At 35.3% G+C, this 25,144-nt stretch overlaps 1 protein-coding gene across 7 annotated transcripts in view; it reads left to right on the forward strand.

The window, feature by feature from the left end:
* Positions 1-25,144, forward strand: part of LOC145294057 (regulator of G-protein signaling 7-like) — a 728,168-nt gene that overhangs the window by 276,253 nt on the left and 426,771 nt on the right. For all 7 annotated transcript variants that reach the window (XM_080141049.1, XM_080141054.1, XM_080141050.1 and 4 more), the window contains exon 2: positions 5,272-5,368. In XM_080141049.1, the coding sequence (XP_079997175.1) occupies positions 5,272-5,368 (97 nt within the window). The remainder of the gene's footprint in view (positions 1-5,271; positions 5,369-25,144) is intronic.

The following is a 25,144-nucleotide window of genomic DNA, read 5'->3' on the forward strand; positions in this document are numbered from 1 at the left end:
TCTACTCTCTTTTTGCATATTGGGCTTTTTTAATTCGGTTCAGATTAAATTATCTATCTATAAATACTGGTATTTGTATTAGATACACTACATCCTTTTGTTTTCATTACTTATATATATATATATATATATATATATATATATATATATATATATATATATATATATATATATATATATATATATATAGTAAAGTTAAAGCTTTGAGGGTTATTATATAATAATTTAATTCTATTTTAGTAAATAATTATTGTCTACAATGGGTTTAATTTTAGGCTGTACATAAGAAACAAACCCACACGTTTTTTTTTTAAACTGAATTTCATATATATATATATATATATATATATATATATATATATATATATATATATATATATATATATACACACACACACACACACACACACACACACGCACGCACACACACACACACATATATATAAAGATTCCATTGGGTGCTTTTTTGGACAACCATCCTTCTAAAGAGATGCTAGACAGGTGAAAAGAAATGCTAAACATATAGAAAAGATAAATACGAAAAATGCTAGGATTTCCGTGTATTGAGGTAGAAAGGCAAATCTATTGGAACAGACAAATTAATAAAACTCTCTGAGAAGATAATTATAAACTGGCTCGAATTTCATACCTAATGAACAAACCCAAATAGAATTCTCCTAATTTTACAGCACTTTTGAAATTCAGAAAAACTAATTATATCCTACTCTCCATCATATTTTTAGTCTCTGCATCAGCAGATTAATTTTCTAACCCTGTTTGAATTTCCATCCCATAATATTTGGCCTTGTCCAAAATAGCCTATTATGCATGGAACGTTCTTGGCAAAATTGCATTCACTCGGAAATCGTTGTTTATCTAAAACAGACAAGAAATAAAGTTAAAATGATTCGAATATCAGATCACTCCAGATTTTTTTTACTTCGCAAAAACACGGATATTCTTAAGATGCTTTCGTTCAATATGATGCGTTGGGAAAGGGAATGTTATTTCAAACTTAGTCATGAAAGACAAACAAAAATGCTATTTCAACCTTAGTATTTGTTTGTCTGTCATACTTTAGTTCGAAATAGCATTTTATTTGTCCGTCATGCTTATTTATTTATTTATTTTTTTATTTATTTATTTATTTATTTATTTATTTTTTTATTTATTTATTTATTTATTGCGGCTTACTAGTCTCATCTTTTGTTTTTCGACGTTTTACAATTCTAGGTGAGCATTGTCTGAAGATGGTAGTTTCAATCCTACCCAAAACCAGCCAGAGGATTAGTTGGCCAAAAACGTGGTGAGACAAAAACATCTATGGAAGGTAGTAATTACTGAAGATACAGTTGAAGATTCAGCATCGTGGTTAACAACCTGACGTAGGCCAGAATAGTTGGTCGAAACGTCGTTAAACAACATCTATAAAAGATGAGAATTATAGTCTGCAAATAAATAAAACAAACTCCAATCTCTGGTCCCCCCTCGCCAATCTTTCACGAAAAACACCCATCTAGCTGAATCCACTGTAAAAAATTTCCCCCACTCTATATCTGTGCCTAAATCAAAACGAGGATTCCATGAACAAAGCTTTTTTCTTAGAACTGCACGCCTGTGGAACTCTGTTCCGTCTGCCTGCTTCCCACCGGACTACAACTTGGATGTGTTCAAGTCCAATGTTAACAAATTCCTAATGAACCGCCCCCTTAAGTAAACACTTCATCAAATCTCCACACTAACGTAATGTACTTGCAATAACCCTTATCCCTGAGTGGCTTCCGGGCCTTGATAAGTGGTGATCACTGTGTAAAAACAAAAAAATACCCAGTCGCTATATGTTTAAGAGGAGGTCGATATCTCCCTACAAGAACTGCAAAATCACAACGTCATCATCTCTACTAATGTGGATATATATGAGGATGAGAACCGCCTGTAAATTTGATATTCCTTAAAAACTTCCTCTTTTGGGGAGGGGGGAGCTAATTCACTCCATTAAATGTGAATTTTTCTGCTGATTTTTTGTTTTCATGCTTTAGATAAACATGTTTTATCGTGAAGAAAGGTGTTACAATAATATTCGATGATTTGCATTCATGCCAGACGTCCATTGAATAGAAAATACAAATGACTTATCTAAAAAAGAATTCCAATAATGAAATAATATATAAAATATTGTCATGCTTATTATTGCATTAAGTTTATGTGATGTTCCATCCATGTTTTATTTGTAACAGAAGTTGCAACTTCCATGTGACTGATTAGTATTTGTAGTTCATGTAGGTTGGTTTACGCATTCGAAAATAATAATTCTGATTTCGTTTATGAACGTCTCTCTGGAAAGGGATGGGATTCATTTCAAGAGGATTTCCCTTAATCCCGGCTTCAAACAAGGAGCTTACAACATCAAGGGTTTTCCTAAGGATGTTGTTGGTACCTATAATTGCAGAGGTCTGAAGGCCGCCTAAAACATTGGAGATTTGTAGTTTTTTTTCAATTGTCCTTCCAGGCGACTTGATACTACTCCTAGTGTACCAACTACGACCGGGATTATTTGTATTTTAACCCCGTGTATATGCCTTATCTCCAAGGCCAATGGTGCATAATTGCTCCACTTCTCCTTCTCCTTCTCTCACATTTCTGTCCCAGGGTACTGAAAAGTCTACAAACTGTCAGTTTTTTGAGACCTTGTCAATGACGACCAAATCCGGACGGTTATGTTCCAATTGCTTGGTCGTTATCACACCTTTGTCCCACTATACCTCTACCTTGTTCTCACTTCATCAGGCACCTCCTCAACCCATTTTCCAACACACTTCACTTCTACCCTCTTACATACCTCCCAATATATCCGGAGTCCCATACGATCGTCTGTTGTTCTACTCTCTCTCGACCAGTCCACTACACCCTGCTGCAAGGTGCGCAATTGACTCTGAGGTCTTACCACAAATCCGGCATTCTGCAGCAACTTCCTCTCCTAGAACCACTTTTTTAAACAATCGTGTTCCTAATGCCTGCTCTTGTGCTGCACAAACAAAAGCTTCAATAATAATAATAATAATAATAATAATAATAATCATAATCATAATAATAATAATAATAATAATAATATTATAAATATTATTATTATTATTATTATTATTATTATTATTATTATTATTATTTATTCACTAGAACTAGTCACATAGGCCATCATCAAAGATTTCTCTTGTTGTGTTTTCTAGGGTTTAAGTGACAACAAGTCTCCCCAGATTTACAGTACTCTCCACATCTCTTGATAACCTTTGCAGTTGAACATATATTTAAGATTATTATTATTTCATTCACTAATTCTTACTTGAACGATTATCAGGGATCACTTACTCGCAACCAGATGTAGTGTTCCCTGGAGTCTGAAGGATAATAAGCCTCCTTATCTGAATACATATAGTGCCTAGTATTCCTAAATGGTCATCGATTTCAGTGACAATAAGCGTATGGGAGAGTGGAACATACGTTGATCTTCATTCAATCCCAGATAACGTCGAATCTCCCTGCTTGACAAACCTATATTAATTTTACAGGGGTGTAGCGAGAATAGGCAGTAGGGAAGGGGAGGAGTATACTCTCCGACCACGGCAGAATCCAGGTCATGTTAGGAGCACTCTATGACTGAATAACCCGTCTTTAAATCTAATACTTCTTTTGCATGAATATTCCGAAATACTAATAAAGTTCACCTGATACATACAAGCATATTTAGGATTTGAGACGAGTAACAAGCACACACACAGATTACATCTTTCTGTCTTTCACTGTCTCCATCTTACCCACACCCTGTCTACTTTATTCCTACACCCTCTGTAATCTTATTTACCCACGGCTCAGCCTCGTCCCTTGTTTCTATTTCTTAATGACTTTTACCGGAAGATGACCCGAAAGCTTCATTACAAACTTTGTTTTCATATAAGCTGGACCGCCTGATGAGGTCTCTAGTTACTAAAAACTAGCTGACCGAAACATGCTCATGACTGTGTAGCAACACATTGCTGCTTATCCACTTATATTTCTCTTTTTATATATACCAATCCTTATTTAAGAAGCTCAATGTAATTAGAGAGCATATAATGAATTAATGACAAAATTCAATCTTCCAAATTTCATGCTGTTCACCATCTTATAATTTATTCCTTTAATTAACTTGACATTCACAATTCTTGACAGTATCTGTTTCGTAGCCCAAAATCATTCAATTAATTATTATATCAATCAGTGGATCTATTATTTCCTTAACTACTCAGAAAAAATAGCAACAATAAATCCACCAAAAGTTAATAAAATGCCTTTGGACATGATTAAAAAGTCCGAAAATTGGAAGAGAATATCTTATAGTCTGCTTACATTACGCCATTTTGAACCTCTCTCTCTTTCTCTCTCTCCCCACCCTATCTCTCTCTCTCTCTCTCTCTCTCTCTCTCTCTCTCTCTATATATATATATATATATATATATATATATATATATATATATATATATATATATATATATATAGTTATTAAAAGGTTATGAGGGTTTTTTGAAGTATGAAAAACGATGTTACTTTTTTTATTTAATATTTTTATTGTTATTTTTTATATTTCAAGCGGACCTCCGCTCTTGGTCACAGAAAAGTATCGAAATGAAAAAGAAAAAGAAAAAGAAAATCGTTGAAAGAACTGGAAATTTGTAGTGTGGACAGCGTTCATTCCTAGCAATCGTGTTCGAAAAAGTTCACGTGAATTATTTTAGCCGTTTGTGGAAGACGATTGCAGTTTTTTATTTATTTTTTTATTTTTTATTTTATTTTTTTATTTTATTTATTTTTTTTTTTTAAATGTTGCAACGTAAAAGCGTTTAATTCAAACGGCAAAAATGAGACACAATTGATTTTAATATGCATAATGGAATTGAAATGAAATTGTTAACCGGTAAAAATAATGTAATTAATAGTTATGAATAATAATAATAATAATGAAACACCCGAATATATATATATATATATATATATATATATATATATATATATATATATATATATATATATATATATTACGATACACAGCAATAATTATTGGTTGATTACTTTTATTTGAACAACGTTTTAGGGTTGGGTCAAAGAATTGTGAAGTTTTCATTTTAACCTGCGTTTTTGTATAACTGTTTTATAGTTTGAAAACTGTTTTGTTCTGTCTTTTTACATTTCATTATTTCTCTATAATCATGCTAAATGCGTTCTAAAAAATTTTCATTTCAGATGGAGGGCATTCTTGATCGAATGCAGGATGAAAACACTGGAGTACCTGTCAGAACGGTGAAGAGTTTTATGTCAAAGGTTCCAAGTGTTTTTACAGGTAAACACTTTGTTCTAGTCTTAATTGAACATTTATCTTTCGCCGTTGTGCGTAGCAGTGAGAAGCTGTATCCTGCACTGTTAAAACTTGTAATTAGTAAAGACCTTTCCAGGGCTACATGTCTACTTACAGGCTTAAACCCCAAAAGATTATTTACTAATCTTTATACATTTAAATTCAATCAATACTTTTAATTTTAGAAGCATATGAAATAGATTTTCTATGACCTATAAAGGTCTTGATATACAAGCGGCGTTCCAAAAGTAATGTCTCCTATCTTTTATTCCGCCCGAATGGGATTGCAAATTGCACTGTTATGATGGCTAAACTGTAAGAGTTGAAATTGATTTGACTTACCGGGGGTGGGTCGGAGGGAAGAAAAGACACTGAACTGTTGTTTTGCCGTTACGGAGAAACTGGGTGTCTATTTCATACTAAGTTAAATAGACATTCTAATCTCGTTGGAAATCACGTTGGAATTCTCGCCACTGAGAGTTAGGATGTATAAAACGAGTTGTCTCACTACGGGTTAGTTATTAATTAAGAAGCTAGTTACCTAGCTTGCTAGGCGGTTGGCGTCTCTTAGACTGATTGCCGCGTAACTGTTATTCGGCAAACGTTACCAGTTAATTGTTACCTTTACAAGGAAAGAAAAGACTGCTTGTAAGCAACGTAACCATTTCCTTGCAGGCCCTTACTTCCTTTTCTTACCCCCCCTCTTCTTGTTGGTGAAATAATCCCAACAAAACTTATGTATTCATGACCTGAATGTTTCATATCTTTTTGTTGCAAATATTGACTGCGCAAGACTTTAAGAAAACAACCTCTGTCATAGACGTGCGTCAGAAGCAAGAGATGCGTCACTGAATTCATTGCAAAAGTGCATTGAGAATGGTAGTGACTAAGTAGAAAAGTAAATTCCGAAGCACAAAAAAGTCGCTCGTTTTATGGTACCATTCTCGTTTTCGTAGCGCTTTAACTTTTTGAGTTAAAAACAAAAATAGGAGAATTTACTTTACATACTAAAAATTGAAGAACCTCCCAAATGTATTCCATGTCACGAACCCTATACAGTGAAACACCTTTTACTTGAATGCTATGACCTCACACAAATTCGTCAACATTACTACAAGGCCACAAACTGAAAAGAACTCTTCCAAAAAGAAAACCCTAAAAATTATTGTAAATTTCCTAAAAGAGCAAATCTTTACCATAAAATATAAATGTCATCAAATAACAAACTATACAAAAATATTGCCTGAATGTACCCAGCGAAAATCAACTCCGAAAAATTTTAAATCAATATACAGACTAAAATGACTCAAAGAAGGTCAATATGCTGGTTAAACAAACAAACAAACAAACCTTACTTTTGGAATGACACTCGTGTTTTTCCTAGAACTACATATTCATTCATAGATTTATCATCTAACTCGCCAAACTTTCACGAAAAACACTTGTCTAGGTAAAACCACTATTAATAATTTCCCTCACTCTTTATCTGTGCTTAAACGGAAACGCAGATTCCATGAACAAAGCTTCTTTCTTAGAATTACACGCCTGTGGAACTCTCTTCCGTTTGCCTGCTTTCCAGCTGATTGCAATATGGTTGTCTTCAAGTCCAAAGTAAACAAGTTCTTGATGAACCGTCCCCCCAAGGAATCCAATTTACAAAATTTCCACTAATGTTTACTATGCTATAATCCCATTGACTGATGTATACCCATTAACTCTTATCCTCGAGTGGCTTTCAGGTCTTAGTAAGGGTGATTCCTATGTAAAAAACAAAACAAATCAAAACTCCTCTATTATTGTCCAATGTTGATAATTACACATGGAATGTGAAAGGGTGATGTATTAAGTTGTCCTCACAATCTTAGTCACCACCTGATTCCAATTGCCACCCTGCTATCTTCGAAATCTCTCCCATCCTTACCGTCTCCCTTACCATGCGTGATCTCTTTTTCTACTTCCAACTCCCTATCTACTTTACCAGCAAATCGCTACAACAGTTTTTCAAGAATTCTTTATGGTGAGAATTAATGATATGGATTATTCAAACAAATCCATTTTGAGTGCTATTCCCACAACATTTTGGTTAATGTAACCTCTAACCTTTTTCAGGCGCATCTTGTTGAACTCGGGAATCTTTCGTATTATTTAGATTCTTCAGACTACTGTTCTCATTTTCAGTGATAATTTCACAACGTTTTGGTTGATGTCAGCTCCGACCTTCTTCAGATGCATCTGGAGCATGCTACCCCCGTCAGGTTCTGTTCAAAATTCCATGTAGATTTCTGCGTCCAACAGAAAAATTCCAGAATTCTGACAGATAAAGACGAAACGTTGTGAAAAATTCCGAGTTTGGCAAGATAAAGACGAAACGTTGTGAAAATAACACTCAAGATGAGAACAGTAGTCTGAAGAATCCAAATAATACGAATAATCAATCTTAATCTAAAATTTTCAGACATAATTGGGAATCTCTATTTCCAAGTCCGGAGGAATTTCTATGGAATTTAGAACAAAGCTTTTTATTTAATCCACTTTGTTCTGCCATTCCTGAATTCAACAGAAAGATTCCTGAGTTTGATAATAAGAAGATCAGAGGTTACATTGGGCAAAACCTTGTGAGAAAAGCATCCAAGATGACAAGATGAAAAAAGTAACCCAATTTCATGCTTACCAACTTCCCTACTATTCGTAGATCATTCTATCATACGAACATTCTCTACTAGTGTGAATTGGATAAACTAGCTTCCAAAAGCCCCAAGTAAAATAAATCTTTCCCTATATGAAAAATTGAGCTTCTGACGAAAAAAAAACTCGGATTTATTATCTATGTGTTTTGGGATGCCAACGTGCGTTAAAAATCAACTGGTGCCGACTCGAAGTTGTTTCTTCATTTTTCTTATTTTCATGAGGTCCTTAAAACCTAACTGATTTATGTGAATTTTGGACTTTTACTCACGTCACTGCATACAATGTATAAATATTAATTCTGTTCATTAATCCGGTTTATTCTTTATTCTTATATGTCATAACGTTGAGTTATGACATAATACTGAATAAAATAATGAAAACAACAATTAGAAAATTAGGATAATAGTCCAAATGATTAAATAAAAAAATATATACAATTTACTCACCTTCCAAATAATTCCAAAAACTAATTCAATATTACGACAATCGGTACAGACCCGACAATTAAAAGAACAATTGGATTATAAATCATAATTATTTATTTATTATAAGACCAAAAAATCCAACCTTGATTGCCCTTCGGGGCCCGTGGTGCAGTGGATAGAGATGTGGAATATCTACAATTCCTCGTAAGCAATGTCTAGTGGTAGCGGTTTCGATTCCACCCAAAGCCAGTCAAAGAATTAGTTGACCAAATCGTGGTAAGGTGACAACAGCTATTGAAGGCAACAATTGCTATGGGTATAGTTGGAGGATTCGACATTCCTATCCCGTCGCGATTTACCTGACGAAGACCAGAGGAATAATTGGCCGAAACGTTGTGAAAACAACAGCAACTAGAGGATGAGGATAATAGTCCAAAAACTTAAATTAAAAAAAAAATGCCTCTCTCTTAATTTCCTTTGCTTCAAATTAATGTATTTTTCTTTTTTCCTTATTTCCATGTTTGTGATTTGTGCATTCTGTCGAATTATAATCCTATAACTGGGTTTCAGTGTATGAATATATATATATATATATATATATATATATATATATATATATATATATATATATATACACATATATATAGTCTAAAACAAGCTTTGAATATTTATATAAAAAATTCGGGTTCAACGTATCGTAGACATAGAACTTGCATAAGCTGAAATAACAATTGAAAATTGACAATTATAAAATGACATTCAACTATATAACAATAAAAAATACATAATAAACCTTAACTTAGATTGTGAAATAGAAAACGGAACCATTGGCTGTTTATTATATAATTGTTTTTGATATTTTAAAAACAGGGCAGTTGTTAAACCGTTAGAAATTTTTACTTTTGCAATAAGAAAATGGTAACACAATCCAGTAACTTTTCCACTAATATATAAATTTTAAAATATTATAATAATGTAATATGTGTGTATATATATATATATATATATATATATATATATATATATATATATATATATATATATATATATATATACATATATATATATCATATATATAAAGCTGAATGTGTGTGTGGCCACAAATAGGCTCCTATATGGTTGACTATTTTAAAAAAACTGATTACATATAATCATAGAAGATGTATCGAGACACAGAAATGGGTATGTTTGATCTGACAGAACGGTGGTTCATTTAAATTGTGGGGTCTGTGTACGCGCCTGGTTCACAAAGTATGGAAATAAAAAATTAAAATATTAAAAAAAAAAACGTTTAAAAGTGTTTTTGATATAGGTGTACATAATACTACTTTGATAAGTATGTTTTAACTTAAATAGGGATGGTATAATAAAATTGTGGGTCTGCGTTCGTGCCTGGCCTCCATAGAATGGAAATAGGCACAAACTTTAATAAAGACTCTGCATATCTATCTGCGTAAGTATACTTTGATAGTTATGTTTCAGTTTGAAGAAATATGGTATAATAAAATTATGGGGTGTTCGTCCGCACCTGACCTCCATAGAATGGAAATATGTCACAAAGTTTAACAAGATTTTTTAATATAAATCCAAAGAATATTGTGATAAGTGTTTCAGTGTGAACAGATGTGGTATAATAAATTATGGGCTTTATCTATTTTATTTTTACTTTCATCATATTTTGCTTTGGTTTTGATATCCCCAAATTCGAAACTATCTCTTTACAAATCTTTCCTTTTCATAACCTATAATACTTTCATAAATCAGAGTCCATTTTCTGTAGGCTGTTTTTGAACCCAGTCAATGACGGGTATTTTTGCTAGTATATATATATATATATATATATATATATATATATAATAGCAATGGGTGCCCAGCGTTGGCCGGGTATTTGGAGGTGTATGTTGAGCAAAAAGTAAAAAAACAAAAAAGCGGTCAGTTTTCTTTAACTTGTACCCCTATTATGACTCCTTATATATTTACTGTTTGGGGCTCAACTCAAATTATTAAGTTAGATCCATGTCCAAGGAACCTATATCTAAAATTTCAAGTGTTTAGTCCCAAAATTGTCGGAGGAGTTTGGTAGAGTTCTCAAAGGTCAAATCGTTGAACTTTGACCCCTTAATCGCAAAATTTCTGGCCGAAAACCAATCACATCGATTTTCCTAAATCTCAGTACCCTGTATATCAAATTTCGAGTATGTAGACTAAAAATTGACAGAGTTATTGCGTAGGGAAATGTACACACACAGACACACAGACACGTTCACTTTTATAGATATATAGATAACTAGCATTTCGGCCCGGTATTGCTCGGGTATTTGGAGGTGTATGCTGAGCAAAAACAAAAAAATTAAAAAAAGATCAATTTTTTTAAGTTTGACCCCTATTATGACTCCTTAATATTTATTGTTTTGGGCTCAAATTAAGTTATTAAGTTAGATCCATGTCTAAGGAACGTATATCTAAAATTTCAAGTGTTCAGACCCAAAATTGTCGGAGGAGTTTGGTAGGGTTCTCAAAAGTCAAATCGTTGAACTTTGACCCCTTAACAGCCAAATTTCTGTCCGAAAACCGATCAGATCGATCGTCCCAAATCTCTGTAGACTAAAATTTGACAGAGTTATTGCGTAGGGAAATGTACACAGACACACAGAAAAACAGACAGACAGACACCTTCACTTTTATAGATATACTAGCATATTTGCCCGCCGTTGCCCGGGTGTTTGGAGGTGTATGCTGAACAAAAAACAACAAAAAAACGGTCAATTTTTTAAAGTTTGATCCCTATTATGACCCCTTAATATTTATTGTTTTTGGCTCAACTCAAATTATTAAGTTAGATCCATGTCCAAGGAACCTATATCTAAATTTCAAGTGTTTAGACCCAAAATTGTCGGAGGAGTTTGGTAGGGTTCTCAAAGGTCAAATCGTTGAACTTTGACCCATTAATCGCCAAATTTCTGGCCGAAAACCAATCACATCGATTTTCCCAAATCTCAGTACCCTGTATATCAAATTTCGAGTCTGTAGACTAAAAATTGGCAGAGTTATTGCGTAGGGAAATGTACACACACACACACACACACACACACACGCCCACACACACACACACACACACGTTTACTTTTATAGATATATAGATAAATTCCTGTTTGTTTCTGTTGTGATTCATTTTTCATTTCCATGAGTTGTCTTCAGGCGAGTGATGAACGTTCAAACGGATTGCAAGAGGAAAAAAAGGAATTATCCCTGCTGTTCAATGAAACAAATTCATCACTTGCCTGAAGACGACGCATGGAAGTCGAAAACGGTTGCGACTATGGTGAATTTCTTTTTACACTCGAACAGAACGTTTGAACATTGGCCCGCTTAATGAAGAAACGGATCGCAACAGAAACCAACAGGAATTATCCCTGCTGTTCAATGAGACATGAAGACTGAAGTACTTTAGATACTATATACGCCAAGATATATGTATATATATATATATATATATTCCTATAAATTCGTTTTTTTTTTTGTGTGTATTGATATTCATATTAAAATCCCTCTTTTCTATTTATTTTAAAAGAAAATACAATTTTATTATATATGGATCGTGCAATTGCATTCATCTTCAAAAGATGTAGCTAATTTGCATATTCTTTTAAACATTCATTTTAATTAATTCCTTATTAGATTTTTTCGGTTTTCTTATGGGATGGTCATCTTTAGTTAACTATTACGTGTAATTATATTCATGCAGATATTCTACATGGTTTATACTTGCATAATATTTGCGTAAAATGTTTACAGGACACACAAAATTGTTTCCATATATATTTATGTATGTATGTATGTATGTATGTATCTATCTATCTATCTATCTATATATATATATATATATATATATATATATATATGTATAAAAGTGAACGTGTCTGTGTGTCTGTGTGTGTGTCTGTGTACATTTCCCTATGCAATAATTCTGTCAATGTACAGACTCGAAATTTGATATGCAGAATACTGAAATTTGGGAAAATCGATGTGATCGGTTTTTGGCTGTTAAGGGGTCAAATTCAACGATTTGACCTTTGAGAACTCTACCAAACTCCTCCGACAATTTGGGCTCTAAACACTTGAAATTTTAGACATAGGTTCCTTGGACATTGATCTAACTTAATAACTTTATTTGAACCCAAAAGAATAAACATTAAGGGGTCATAATAGGGGTCAAAGTTTAAAATAATTGACCTCTGCGGTCTCTTCCAAATTACTCAGACAATTTCTGGTCTAAATATTTGAAATTTGACATAAAAGGTATTCAGAGATAGGGCAAGCTTTTTCATCAGTTTGGGTCGAAAATTTTTAGTTACCAATAGATAAATGTATGTATGTATGTCTGTTTGCATGTCTGCCTTAAACTTTCAATAGAGGCGACGGATTTTACCAAGATCAGTATCGTTTTAAAGTTCGACCTTTCATACGACAAATATCGAAAAATTGGCTAAAATCATTAATATCTTTCCCTTCAACTAGGCACTTTTCTATAGGAGGAGGTCACTTTTTTCGCCTATATTTTTTAAAGTTATTCTCTCCTTTAGATTGTCTAGCCTTAATTTTAAAAATGTCGCTTCCGGTTTGCCGGTGGTCGTAACAGCATAAATGTTAGGTTTTACCCCGTTTTTTCCTCCTTTGCGGTACGGGTTCGAGCCTGCCTTCCTACTACCGCTTTTTTTTTTTTGCTCAACATACACATCCAAACACCCGGGCAACGCCGGGCTGAAATGCTAGTATATATATATATATATATATATATATATATATATATATATATATATATATATATATACTGGCTATCCGCTCGGCGTTGTCCAGTCATAAAATACACTTAAATATGATATTTTAATTTATGCAGATTTCATATCTATTATTATAGAGTCAATTATCTATCGATTATTATATATTATATTGTACCCAATATATAGAAGTGATTTCGAAAGTAAAAAAAAATATATGACTTCGTTGCCATCAACTAGAATCGAAACCAAAACATATAGCATTGCAGCGTTAGTCATTACTGTTTTAGCAATCGTCAGATGGTTAAAAATGAACCAACTTTAATGTATAAGGTATAATGTATGCATATGTACAAATAATACATTTAGTCGATTAACACTTGCTAAGTACCATTTTTTCCCCGTTTTGACCTCTTAGCAGTTATTTTTACCGGCTAAAAAAACAGAAAAAATGGTCCACAAAAATGCAAGCATCTGACCTGCATTGCACTGATCTGTGACCTGTGACAAAGGAAATGCACTGTGATAAAATGAAGACACACACACACACACACATATACACACGCGCACACACACACATCAATGATCTCCCTAAACACATACTTAAATCATTCATTGACATCTATGCTGATGACACGACCATCTACGGCAACACATCAAAGGCTGTAAATGACAAAGCTCTCTCTGATTGTCTCTCTTCTGATCTCGATCGCGTGGTTCAGTGGGGGAAGACGTGGCTTGTTACCTTTAATGCATCTAAAACCAAGCTCCTATCTTGACATCATCAATGCTCTTATCCCAATCTGGCATCAATTGAAATGGATGGGTCTCGTCTAGGAGAAGTCCCATGTTTTGACAAACTTCTGGGCTTGACCTTCACTCCTGATCTGAAATGGAACATGTACATCAAGTTTGTTGCCAAGGTCACTGGAAAGATGGTGAGATCCTTCTACCGCTCCAGAAGATATCTCACTACTGATGCAATTCTCTATCTATATAAAAGCCAAGTACGTCCAAGGATGGAATACTACTGCCATATCTCCCACAGAAGAGACGTTGCAAGCCTATCTTTGTTTTATCGTTATTTCCATGGCAAGTGCTCGTCTGAACTCCAATCTCTGGTCCTCCCTCGCCAATCTTTTACGAAAAACATCCGTCTAGCTGAATCCACTGTCAAAAACTTTCCCCACTCCTTATCTATGCCTAAATCAAAACGTAGATTCCATGAACAAAGCTTCTTTCTTAGAACTGCACGCCTGTGAAACTCTGTTCCGTCTGCCTGCTTCCCACCTGACTACCACCTGGATGTCTTCAAGTCCAACATAAACAAATTCCTGATGAACCGCCACTTTATTAAATCTCCACACTAACGTACTGTACTTACAATTACCCTTATCCCTGAGTGGCTATCGGGCCTTGATAAGTGGTGACCACCTTGTAAAAAACACACACACACACACACACATACACAATGAGTTTTATAAATTAGATATATGTATCTATATTGCTTTGCATTTTAGTCTTGTGAATTTTATTTTTTTGTTTTTAACTATAAAGATTGTTAGTTGAACAATGATTGCTGTCGCAAGAAGATTGGAAATAGTGGATGGAATAGGCAACATATTGATTATCCAAAAGGATATTTGTTTACATTAGACTTGCAGAGGCCATATTGTAGTAAGCTGGGAAGCAGCTTTGCAGTATTTTGTTCCACGAATAAGATGCTCTTGGAAAGAAACTTTATTCCTGGAAGATTCATTTCATTTTTGATTAAAAAAAAAACAGGAAAATTTTTTGTTAATTTTTGTAACTATGCAATGTTTTGTCGTGAATGTTTTACATAGAGGAGAGCAAAGATTGGAGCTCAGTCGAGCACCTATCATGAACATAATGACAGGGGAATGGTCTGAATGGCAGCTCCCCCGATACTCTTACAATTTTAGTTTGATAACAAATTTGATGCCTAGAGTGAAAGTTAGTACAAGGAGTTTATTTAAAGGAGTTTTCCTTAAGGAGAGAACCATGTATTTGAACTAAGGCAAAATCTAAGAACATTTGTTAGCAACGATCCTCTACCTATACAATTTTTTTCCAAGATTATCTATCTTGTTAGCTCTGGGGCGAAAATAGCGATTGCTATGAGAAAAAACACAACTACAATGCTATTGTTTAATTTTTATTTTTTAGCAAATAAATAACACAACTACCCTAACCCTTTTAACGCAGTAATTATTTATGTCTTTTTAAAAAAAAAATTTTTTTACTGTTTATTCATCCCAAACAAGGCACAGTGACACTAAGTCGTAAGGGGCTACTAATAAGGACCAAATTTGCCGAGATACTATATAGGGAGTTGGGTAGCAAGATATCTGTTCACATTACACTTGAACTTCTGCATGTCAGTACTTTCAGAGAAACAAGATCTGGGAGAGAATTCCAAAGTTTAGCAGTTTGAGGGAAGAAGCTATTAGAGTAGAAGGCTTTACGGCATCTAGGGATCTCTACAGTGAAAGGGTGGGATTTTGCTGCTTCTCTGGTATGTCGGGGATATTTATGTCGAGGGGGTGCTAGTGCTTTGAGTTATCCGAGCACACCATTAAAGTACTTGTAGAATAGACACAGAGATGGTACATTTCGGCGATGAGACAGAGGTTGGAGTTTATTTTTTTTAACCCTATCTAGGAGCGAGAGACTAGTAGCAGATGCACCAGCCCAAATGTGACAACAATACTCCATGCATGGCGAATAGCCTTTTTATTCCTTTATTACAGAACAAAAAAGAACAGTTGTCTGTTTCTTCATAAGATATGGGAGTGGGGAGCTCTTCACCAGAGAAAATTCTATTTTGTAACTAGATTAAATAAGAAGGAATTTTCCATTAGCAGTTAAAATTTAGAAATCTAAGCTGACGTGTTCAGGAAGTTGCATTATAGCAGGAAGTTGATATTAAAATCCAATTCGTACAAATTATCAATCCTCATCTCCAAAATTTAGAAACATGTCAATATTTAAAATTATTTTTCCTAAGGAATCTTCCGGGCAACGTCGGGTGAATAGTGCTAGTTATTGAATAAATGATTATTAATTTATGGAGTATTTTTTGTGTTAATTCTGTGATGTATTTATGAAGTATTTGTGTGTTATGAATGATGATGACAACTATGGAATTTGCTAAGCTGAGTTTAAATCCAAACACTCTTACAGATATAAGAAGCAAATTGAAACTTACCGGCAATAAGACTGCTGTTGAATTTAGTAGTTAATACTCAACTATATAACGCCATAATCACGTTGACACACCGTTTCGCTTCAGATCACTGAAGTTAAGCAACGTTGAGCCTGGTCAGTACTAAAATGAGCAACCATTTGGAAATTCCAGGTGCTGTATGCGCTCTCTGCTTATCTCAGCATTGTTTCCAGTCAGTCTTAGGCCTCTCTTTGCCACTGGATTCAAACAGTACCGATTCAGGAGAAGTGTGGTTGGGGATCGTATAATCCTTGCCTCACAATTACATGTGCAGCAACCCTTTCACGGGTGTCCATTGTTTCTTGAAACTGAACGGAGGCATCGACATAACCAGTTGAGCTACAAACAAATAAGCTGCCAAGAACACTACAACATCGATTTGTATCAATGCTAATCTTATATTAACCCTTATCCCTGAGTGGCTTCCGGGCCTTGATAAGAGGCGACCACCTTGTAAAAAAAAAAAAATGCTGGAATGTTCCATTACGCTCAGACTAGTCTGGCTGCCCGGCATTGCCCGGCGTTACCCGAATGTTTGGAGGTGTGTTGAACAAAAAAAGTGATAGTAGGCAGGCAGGCTCGAACCCGTGACGCGAAGGCGGAAAAGAAAGTGAAAGAAAATCTGTTATCTTAGCCGATGTCTCGATGACGTGACCGGAAGTCAAAAGCGATTAAATTAACCACAATCAATTCAACGGTGACGATGACTTGCTAAAATGTGGGTGAAAAAAAAAAAAAAAAATGACCCCTCCTTGTACAAAACGGACGAGTTTAGGGTGAAGGAATTAATGTTTTGGGCCCAATTTTTTTTTTTTTATATCTGTCGTTCGAGATGTCGAGCTTCAAAATGATACTGATATTTTTCGGATCCGTCGCTTCTGTCGAAAGTTTTTGCAAGACATACATACATACATGCATAGTTTAAACAGATAGGTGAGATTTATATTATAGATGGGAAAATCAATTCTCTTAGCTCTGATCGGTTACTAGTTCATGAATGGATAATCTATTTTAGAACCTTCTTGCTGGAATTAAGAAATATTTACATAGTAAATATTTACATAATAAATATTGGAACATTTTATGCAATATGTTTCTACGGTTGACAGGAAATGTCTTACTTGAAGTAATGAGTATCTACTGATGAACTAGAAACTAATGTTGGGATGATTACTCAGAATCGGGAATCGGAAAAATTAAAACTTTTTGGGGTATCAGAATTGAAAAAATTGTGCTTATTTCTTGATGCCAAAAACGCTTCGTTTAATTGTCTTTTTTTTTTTAATTTAATTTGGTTTAAAACGAAATCTTCCTTTACTGATAATAATAATAAAATAATAAATATTTATTTATTTTAAACTACCAGCAAGACTAAAATGCATAGATCAACCCTACAAGTGTATTTTTACGTTTGCGAGAATTTAATATGTGTTTCTACAGTAATCGTGGCAAAAATTTCAACTCTAGAGTTAAATATTTGGAGATTTATAAGAATCGGAATCAGTAATTGGATTGGAATCGGGAATTTAGTGTGGAATCATAATTGTATTGTAATCGGAAAAAATATTAGAATCGTCCCATCACTACTAGAAAGCAATCCGAACCCAGAGAATTGATTTTCCCATCTAAGCATAATAGAGCATCCCAGCCTGCTTATAAACCAACTCTCTTCTGATTTCAGTTTCTTTAGTCCTAGCTCAACTTGCTGAGTACTGACTATTAAATTCACTATCTCCACGTCCCAGCTATGGCTAAAATAGAAATAACCATAGCAGGCAGATCACTAACTGGCAGCCCGGCGTTACCCGGTCATGCAATAAGCTTAATGCAGATTGCCTATGAATTATTATAGAATCAATCCTCTGTTGATTATTATATATTATGAGGAATAATTTGCCTGGTGAACTAATTCGCAAAAAATAAAAACATAATAATTATAATGTCGTTCATCAAATTCTGTGTGTGTTTGTTTACACTATCACGTCAGCTGATATTTGAGCTTGACACTGAATGCCCTTGAAAAATCACTTCTGATTAATGTTTAGTTTTAAAATATGCAAATGAAGGAATGGTTTGTGGCGGTTTTAAATGATACCTCTTCTTTTATCGTAAATTGAATTCATTGATAAGAAAAAATTAAAATAAGATTGTGAAGTAAATCTGGGCTTGAACGGGGATCTTTCGATCTGTAGTCGAATGCTCTATCACTAAGCTATATCTTCAGATTATAATAACTATGTTTTTTTTTTAAGAATGAATGATTTGTTGAGATTTTATTATCTCCCTTGGCGGGTGTAACGTAAAATATTCCCCTGTAAAGATTCTTCTTTTTTACCTATAAGAGATTTTTTCGATTTTCAATAATTATCGAATGAATTTCTGTATAAAACATTTAAAAACACTGCCAGACATACGTAAATTAGTTTTGTCTGAAATTTGCTAAAGATAGTCTAGAAGTGCAAGCCATTTTGAGTTTCAGAAACAGTTTCAGATGGTTCGTTGTTACACACAAGTCCTGGTAGGTGACTTGTTTGTAGTAGACAGTTCCACAGAACAAAATATCCTTACCGTGTCGAAACCCGGGAAAGAACATGTGAAATTGCTCCAGAAAAGGTTTAATATTTATGAAGCAATTCTGGTTTCTGATTGGTTGGTAGCAGAACGTAGTTAATTTGATTCGTCAGTTCTTAGCAGCTTCGTTTATAAATAGAATCGTCCGACTGTGTGGGATCATACCCCCATTATAGCTCCAAAATATTGCAACAGATAGGTTTTGCCGTTTCGGAACTTATGACGAAAGAACACACACACAAACACACAGTGACTTTTATATAATAGTAGAAATAGAGATACACTTCCATTTATTTATTCGGCCCTGTCGGTGAGGCATTAAAATACACCGACTGCCTCCCTGCAGATGGTAAAAGTCCCTCAATGGGGGTCCTGGATATGACCTTAAACTATATCCAGTGGTGAGGCCCCAGCTTGCGGGCTTTGGGGAGTGTGAAGCCACCTTTTAATTACCATTGCTCCCAGGTCCACTCTGACTCGGAGTGGTAGTACCTGTTAGGGTTCCAACTATGGGTTAAATAGAAACCGACTTGAAAACAACAAATATATTCTATTAAAAATTTTTTCTTCAAAATCTTTGGATTCGTCATTAAATAACCCGAAAAGGGTTGATATGCCGTAAAACAAAAACAACTAACCAACCATCCATTTATTTATTTATTTTTGTATGCTTTACAAATCGTTATATATATAAACGTTTTTGAAGCAAAATAAGTATTTCATACCGAGAAGAAGTTTTATAATTGAAACGAAATATCAAATGAATATAAACATGTTTTTGTGTTAATATTTTTTTTATTGTTTTAACTCATATCGTTTTTTTTTCCTTGCTACCTTATTCCTAGAAGAGGCCAACTCATTTTGCAAGAAATTTTATTTTTTCCTGTAAACAAACTTTATATGTGCTAACATGCAGTCACATTAAAGAAGAAGGTTCAAAATATGGTCTGAGGAACCACATTTATGATGAAGATAAAATAAAATGCATTTAGATACATATAACATATACAAGTTTTATTTTCTATACATCTATCTGGTTGGTCTCCTTGCCCCAACCACTCTCTCTCTCTCTCTCTCTCTCTCTCTCTCTCTCTCTCTCTCTCTCTTCAGATTTCCCTGTCTTCCATCAGCTACCTCAGATCTTCAGGATCACAGTTGGCGTCATGTGCAATTTGCTAGATGTACGTGGATCTAGGTCATCCTATGCTCGTGCGCCCATGCCATGGAGTCCACAGCAATATATTCTTACCAGCTCGTTCTTGCTCCTCTGGCAGTAGCCTGCAAATTGTACATGTCACTCTCTGATTGTAGTAGATATGGCAGGTAGATTGCCATAAAGTTGCTGCTTCGTGGGATGATCTTGCCAAGATGTATTTAACACTGTACATAGCGTATGGCTGTATGTGCCATCTAGCTTTCTTTCCAATCTCTTGGTGAGTGTCCAGGTTGTAGCACCGTAAATAAGGACAGACCCCAACACTTCTCTGAAGAACTACCTTTTCAGTTTGTCAGTTAGCCTTGAAGTCCACACTGACCGTATCTTATCCAATGCAGCCCATGCTTTTGAGATGCGAATTTCGATATCTCTCTCTGTGAAACCTATGTTGCTGCTCATGTACATAAACTCAGTGAATTCTCTCAGTGTTGTGTTATCTAGAGCTTTGATCTCCCCCCCCCCGTCTGCATGGAAAATCGTTTTATTATAACACATCTCGAATTATAAGTATTCTTTTGATGCCTATTCTTATCTTAAGTTTTATTTTCACAACGTTTTCGTCGAACCTCCAGCCTTCTTCAGGTGTGTATTCTTGAACTCGTTAATCTTTCTGTCAAACCTGGAAATCTGTCAGACTCGCAAATATGCATAGAGAACGGAATTTTTTTTATTTAATCCACAAGAATAGCATGCTCTTGTTCCCTCAGCCATGACTGAGTAGAAGTCCTAAGTCATTCACCATTGTATTTTTTGAGTGTCACTCACACTGAGGATTGAGCCTTCAACGCCTAGAAGAGTGTAATTTTACATCTAAATTTTACTAAGCACTCTATCCACTATACAGGTTCTTGTGGACCGTGGATTAAATAAATAGTTCTGTTCAAAATTCTGTGCAGATTGCTGGATTTGACAGAAAAATTCCCGAGTTCAACAGAAAGATTCCCGGGTTTGGCCAGATGGTGCATATTATTCTGGGCAAAGCCGGAATTATTGCTGGTTGTACACCCATGCATATGGAGCTGGGTGTACACACGCAAGATTTGTTGACAAGTCTTCAAAACAAGAAAACATGTCATCAGGAATCATAACATTGGAAGGTACAAAAACTTTGGAATTCAACATTTTTCAACTGACCAAGTTTTCGAAAATGTAAACAAACACTTGGAATGTGGCTTTGATTCGACAATTATAAAGATGTGTCAATATAAACAAATCAATTCAGGTTAAACAGAGAAAGGGAAAAATACAATGGAGGAAGTCAACCAGTTGTCATTAGTCGTCAACAAGCCACCTGCCACTTCACGTCTGTCTCCTGCTCTTCCTCCCTCTATAGCATACTGTGAAAGTATTGTTGAGAGAATAAATTGTCACTTTTTATATCTCCATAATTGACAGTGTCTGTTATATATATATATATTCGCTCCACATTTTGGCACAGGATTTATGAAACAAATAGACGACACGGTAAAAACAATAGAAGCACTGCATAACGGAACACAGATACACTTGGAGAAGATCAGAGGTTACATCGGCTGAAACACTGTAAAATAACTCTCAAAATGAAAACAGTAGACTGAAGAATCCAAATAATATCAGTAATCATCAAAAAATTCAGAAACAGAATATTTCGAATATTTAAGTAACTTAAGTTATCTTCTCTTTGATAATTGCCCGTTGGAAGTACTGGCCGCTAGGTGGTGCTTTTCTTTTTACATTGTTAGATATTTCTCTCATGTAGGCCTGATTGCATGCGCTATCTCGGAAAGCAGTAATAAAGGAATAACTTGAAGCAGATAAACACACGATATCTGCATATTTATTTTAGTCATTCTGCTTGAAAAGTTAATGCAACAAATGACGAAACTGTATAAATAATTAAAAATTTGATTTTACTCTTTTTCATCTCGGACATAGCATATAGCCACTGAGACGTAAGGGGATAGCATTTGGGATCATATCAAAAAGGGGATTGTAGGGAGTTGAGAAGCGAGATGTCTATACACATTACATTTAAACTTCTACAGACTAGCACAGTCAAAGAAGCAGGAAACAGGAAAAGAATTTCAAGGTCTATTAATTTGCTTAGATGGGTGAATCCAGGTTGTCCCTGATAGCCATACCTCTAAACAACATGATATTAATGTCCCTCCTTGGACCTTTATTATTCCTGATATTCATAAACCACCTCTCTGATAAAATTGTGTCTAAGATAGGTATATTTGCTGACGACGCCACACTCTTTAAGAGATATGAGGGGAAAACGAATGTAATGGGTTGGTTGGTTGTTTTTATTTTATGGCATAGATTATTTAATGCCGAATCCAGTGATTTTGAAGAACAATTTCTTAATAGACTAGCATGGGTGCCCAGTGTTACCCGGGTGTTTGGAAGTGTATGCTGAGCAAAAAAAAAAAAAAAAACGGTAAATTTTTTTAAACTTTGACCCCTATTATGACCCCTTAATATTTATTGTTTTGAGCTCAAATTAAGTTATTAAGTTAGATCCATGTCCAAGGAACCTATATCTATAATTTCAAGTGTTTGGACCCAAAATTGTCGGAGGAGTTTGGTACAGTTCTCAAAGGTCAAATCGTTGAACTTTGACCCCTTAACAGCCAAATTTCTGTCCGAAAACCGATCACATCGATCTTCCCAAATCTCGGTACCCTGTATATCAAATTTCGAGTCTGTAGACTGAAAACTAACAGAGTTATTGCGAAGGGAAATGTACACAGACACACAGGCACGTTCACTTTTATAGATATATAGATTATATTTGTTTTTTTAAGTCGGTTTTTATTTAACCCATAGTTGGGTCCCTAACAGGTAGTACCACTCCGAGTCAGAGAGAACCTGGGAGCAATGGCAATTAAAGGGTAGCTCCACACTCCCCAAAGCCCGCAAGCAAGGGCCTCACTATCGGATATAGTTTAAGATCATATCCAGGACTGGTAATTGTTGGGAGAAGATCCAGCTCACATATCATTACTGGGGCCGTGACAACAGCATATTCTTTTCATTGTTTTGACTTTCGACTATATATCCGACACAGTTAATCAGCCAAGAACTATATCACTCTATATAAAAGCATATTAGATATCAACGGATATACACTCGAGAGTCAAAATAATAAGAATATGCATAGCCCTAATCATTACAATACTTTAATACTGTATCAAACAGTGATAAAAAGTATTTCCTTTCCAAAATCTGTGCAATATATCTGTTTAGAGTTTTATTATTTAAAGTAAAGTCACATATTTTATTAGTTGTAGGAAAAATGGGCGTAAATTATTTGACAAACAAAAATTTATAAAAATTATTTATTTTTATATAAAACATATTTGTGGTTAAAAGTAAAGAACCTTACCTCATGCATCATGCGGTCAGTGTGGAAAGTGCAGTGAGAAGAGAACAGTTGGATTTTGGAGTTGGATTTTGGAGTTGGAGTTGAGTTCAAATTTAACGTCAAGCTATTTCGGCGCAGTGACAAAAATGGGTGACCGAGTAAGATTGAGCAGCGATATCCTGAGGCCATTTACTGGAGAAGGTGACGTGGTTGTGGGGCTTAACAAGCTGAAGTTGGTGGCAGAAGATCGAGGATGTAGCCACATTAATACCTATGTATTTGGAAGGAAGTGCTCTAGCGGTCTATCTAGAAATGGGAGAGACAGATCAGGCCATTGCTGAGAGCATCGAGAACCGGTTAAAGACCGCATTTTCTGAGAGCGCGTTTGAGGCTTACAACAAGCTCAAAAGAGTCACCTGGATTGGGGAGTCTGTGAACGTGTACGTGGCAGAGATAAGGCAACTAGCAGGATTGGCTGGATATGGGGGACGCAGCCTTGAGAAGACTGTAAAGCTGGCGCTTGTAACTGGTTTCCCTGATCGCATCTCCATGGGACTGCAACGACTTACTGATATTGAAACCATGGAGGTGGAGGAGATTCTAAGGCATGCTAGAGTTTTGGCGAAACAGTCCGGTGAGCTGGGGGCGGTCGCGGCTGCTGTGGCAAGCGGAAAGGAGCGACCAGTGATGAAGCAAGGCCGTGGATTTACTGGTAAATGCTTTCGATGTCAAGGACCACATCTGATGAGAGACTGTAGGGAGCCACGGCCAGACATTATCTGTTTTCGATGTGGCCAAGTAGGGCACATTAGCAGGAATTGCCCTTCGCTTCCAGGAAATGAGTAAAGGGGTGCTATTGCGTCAGTAGTTACCCCTTTTATACTGAACAGGCGTATGAGAGTTTGTTGCCACAGTTAGTGATCACAATCAATGGAAAAAGGGCTAGAGCTCTTGTTGATACTGGATGTACAGCAACACTCATTGCTACGAGCGTCACCAACTCTTGGAATGGAATCAGCAATGTTAGAGCGGTGGATGGCAGAGAAGTGGAATGGTGTGGAGAGGCCGATGCGGAGATTGTAGTAAGGAATATGCCATTGCAGCTAAGAGTGATCGTGCTGGATAGACTGATTGCAGGAATTGATGTGGTGCTGGGCCTGGACGTGATAGACCAACTGGGAGGAGCTACTATTGCTAAAGGCCAGGTGAAATTTGGCAATCAGAGTGCACCGGGAATAACAGGAAGTATAACCAGGGGTGATACCAACCAACAATCGAAACCCCGACCATGTCTGATTGAGGATGATGACTTTTGAGCCTGCTTCGATGACGAAAAATGGATGCTAGAATGGCGATGGACCGCGGAGCCACCTGTATTGATGAATCGTGCCAGCTGCTACAAAAGCACACTGAAAGGAGCTGCGGAGCCGCAGTTTGAAAAAGAAGTTGAGAGATGGATAGATGAAGGAATATTAATGCTGTGGTCA

Source organism: Euprymna scolopes, chromosome 15, assembly GCF_053919585.1.
Source record: "Euprymna scolopes isolate OS-2025 chromosome 15, ASM5391958v1, whole genome shotgun sequence".
NCBI classification, from domain to species: domain Eukaryota; kingdom Metazoa; phylum Mollusca; class Cephalopoda; order Sepiida; family Sepiolidae; genus Euprymna; species Euprymna scolopes.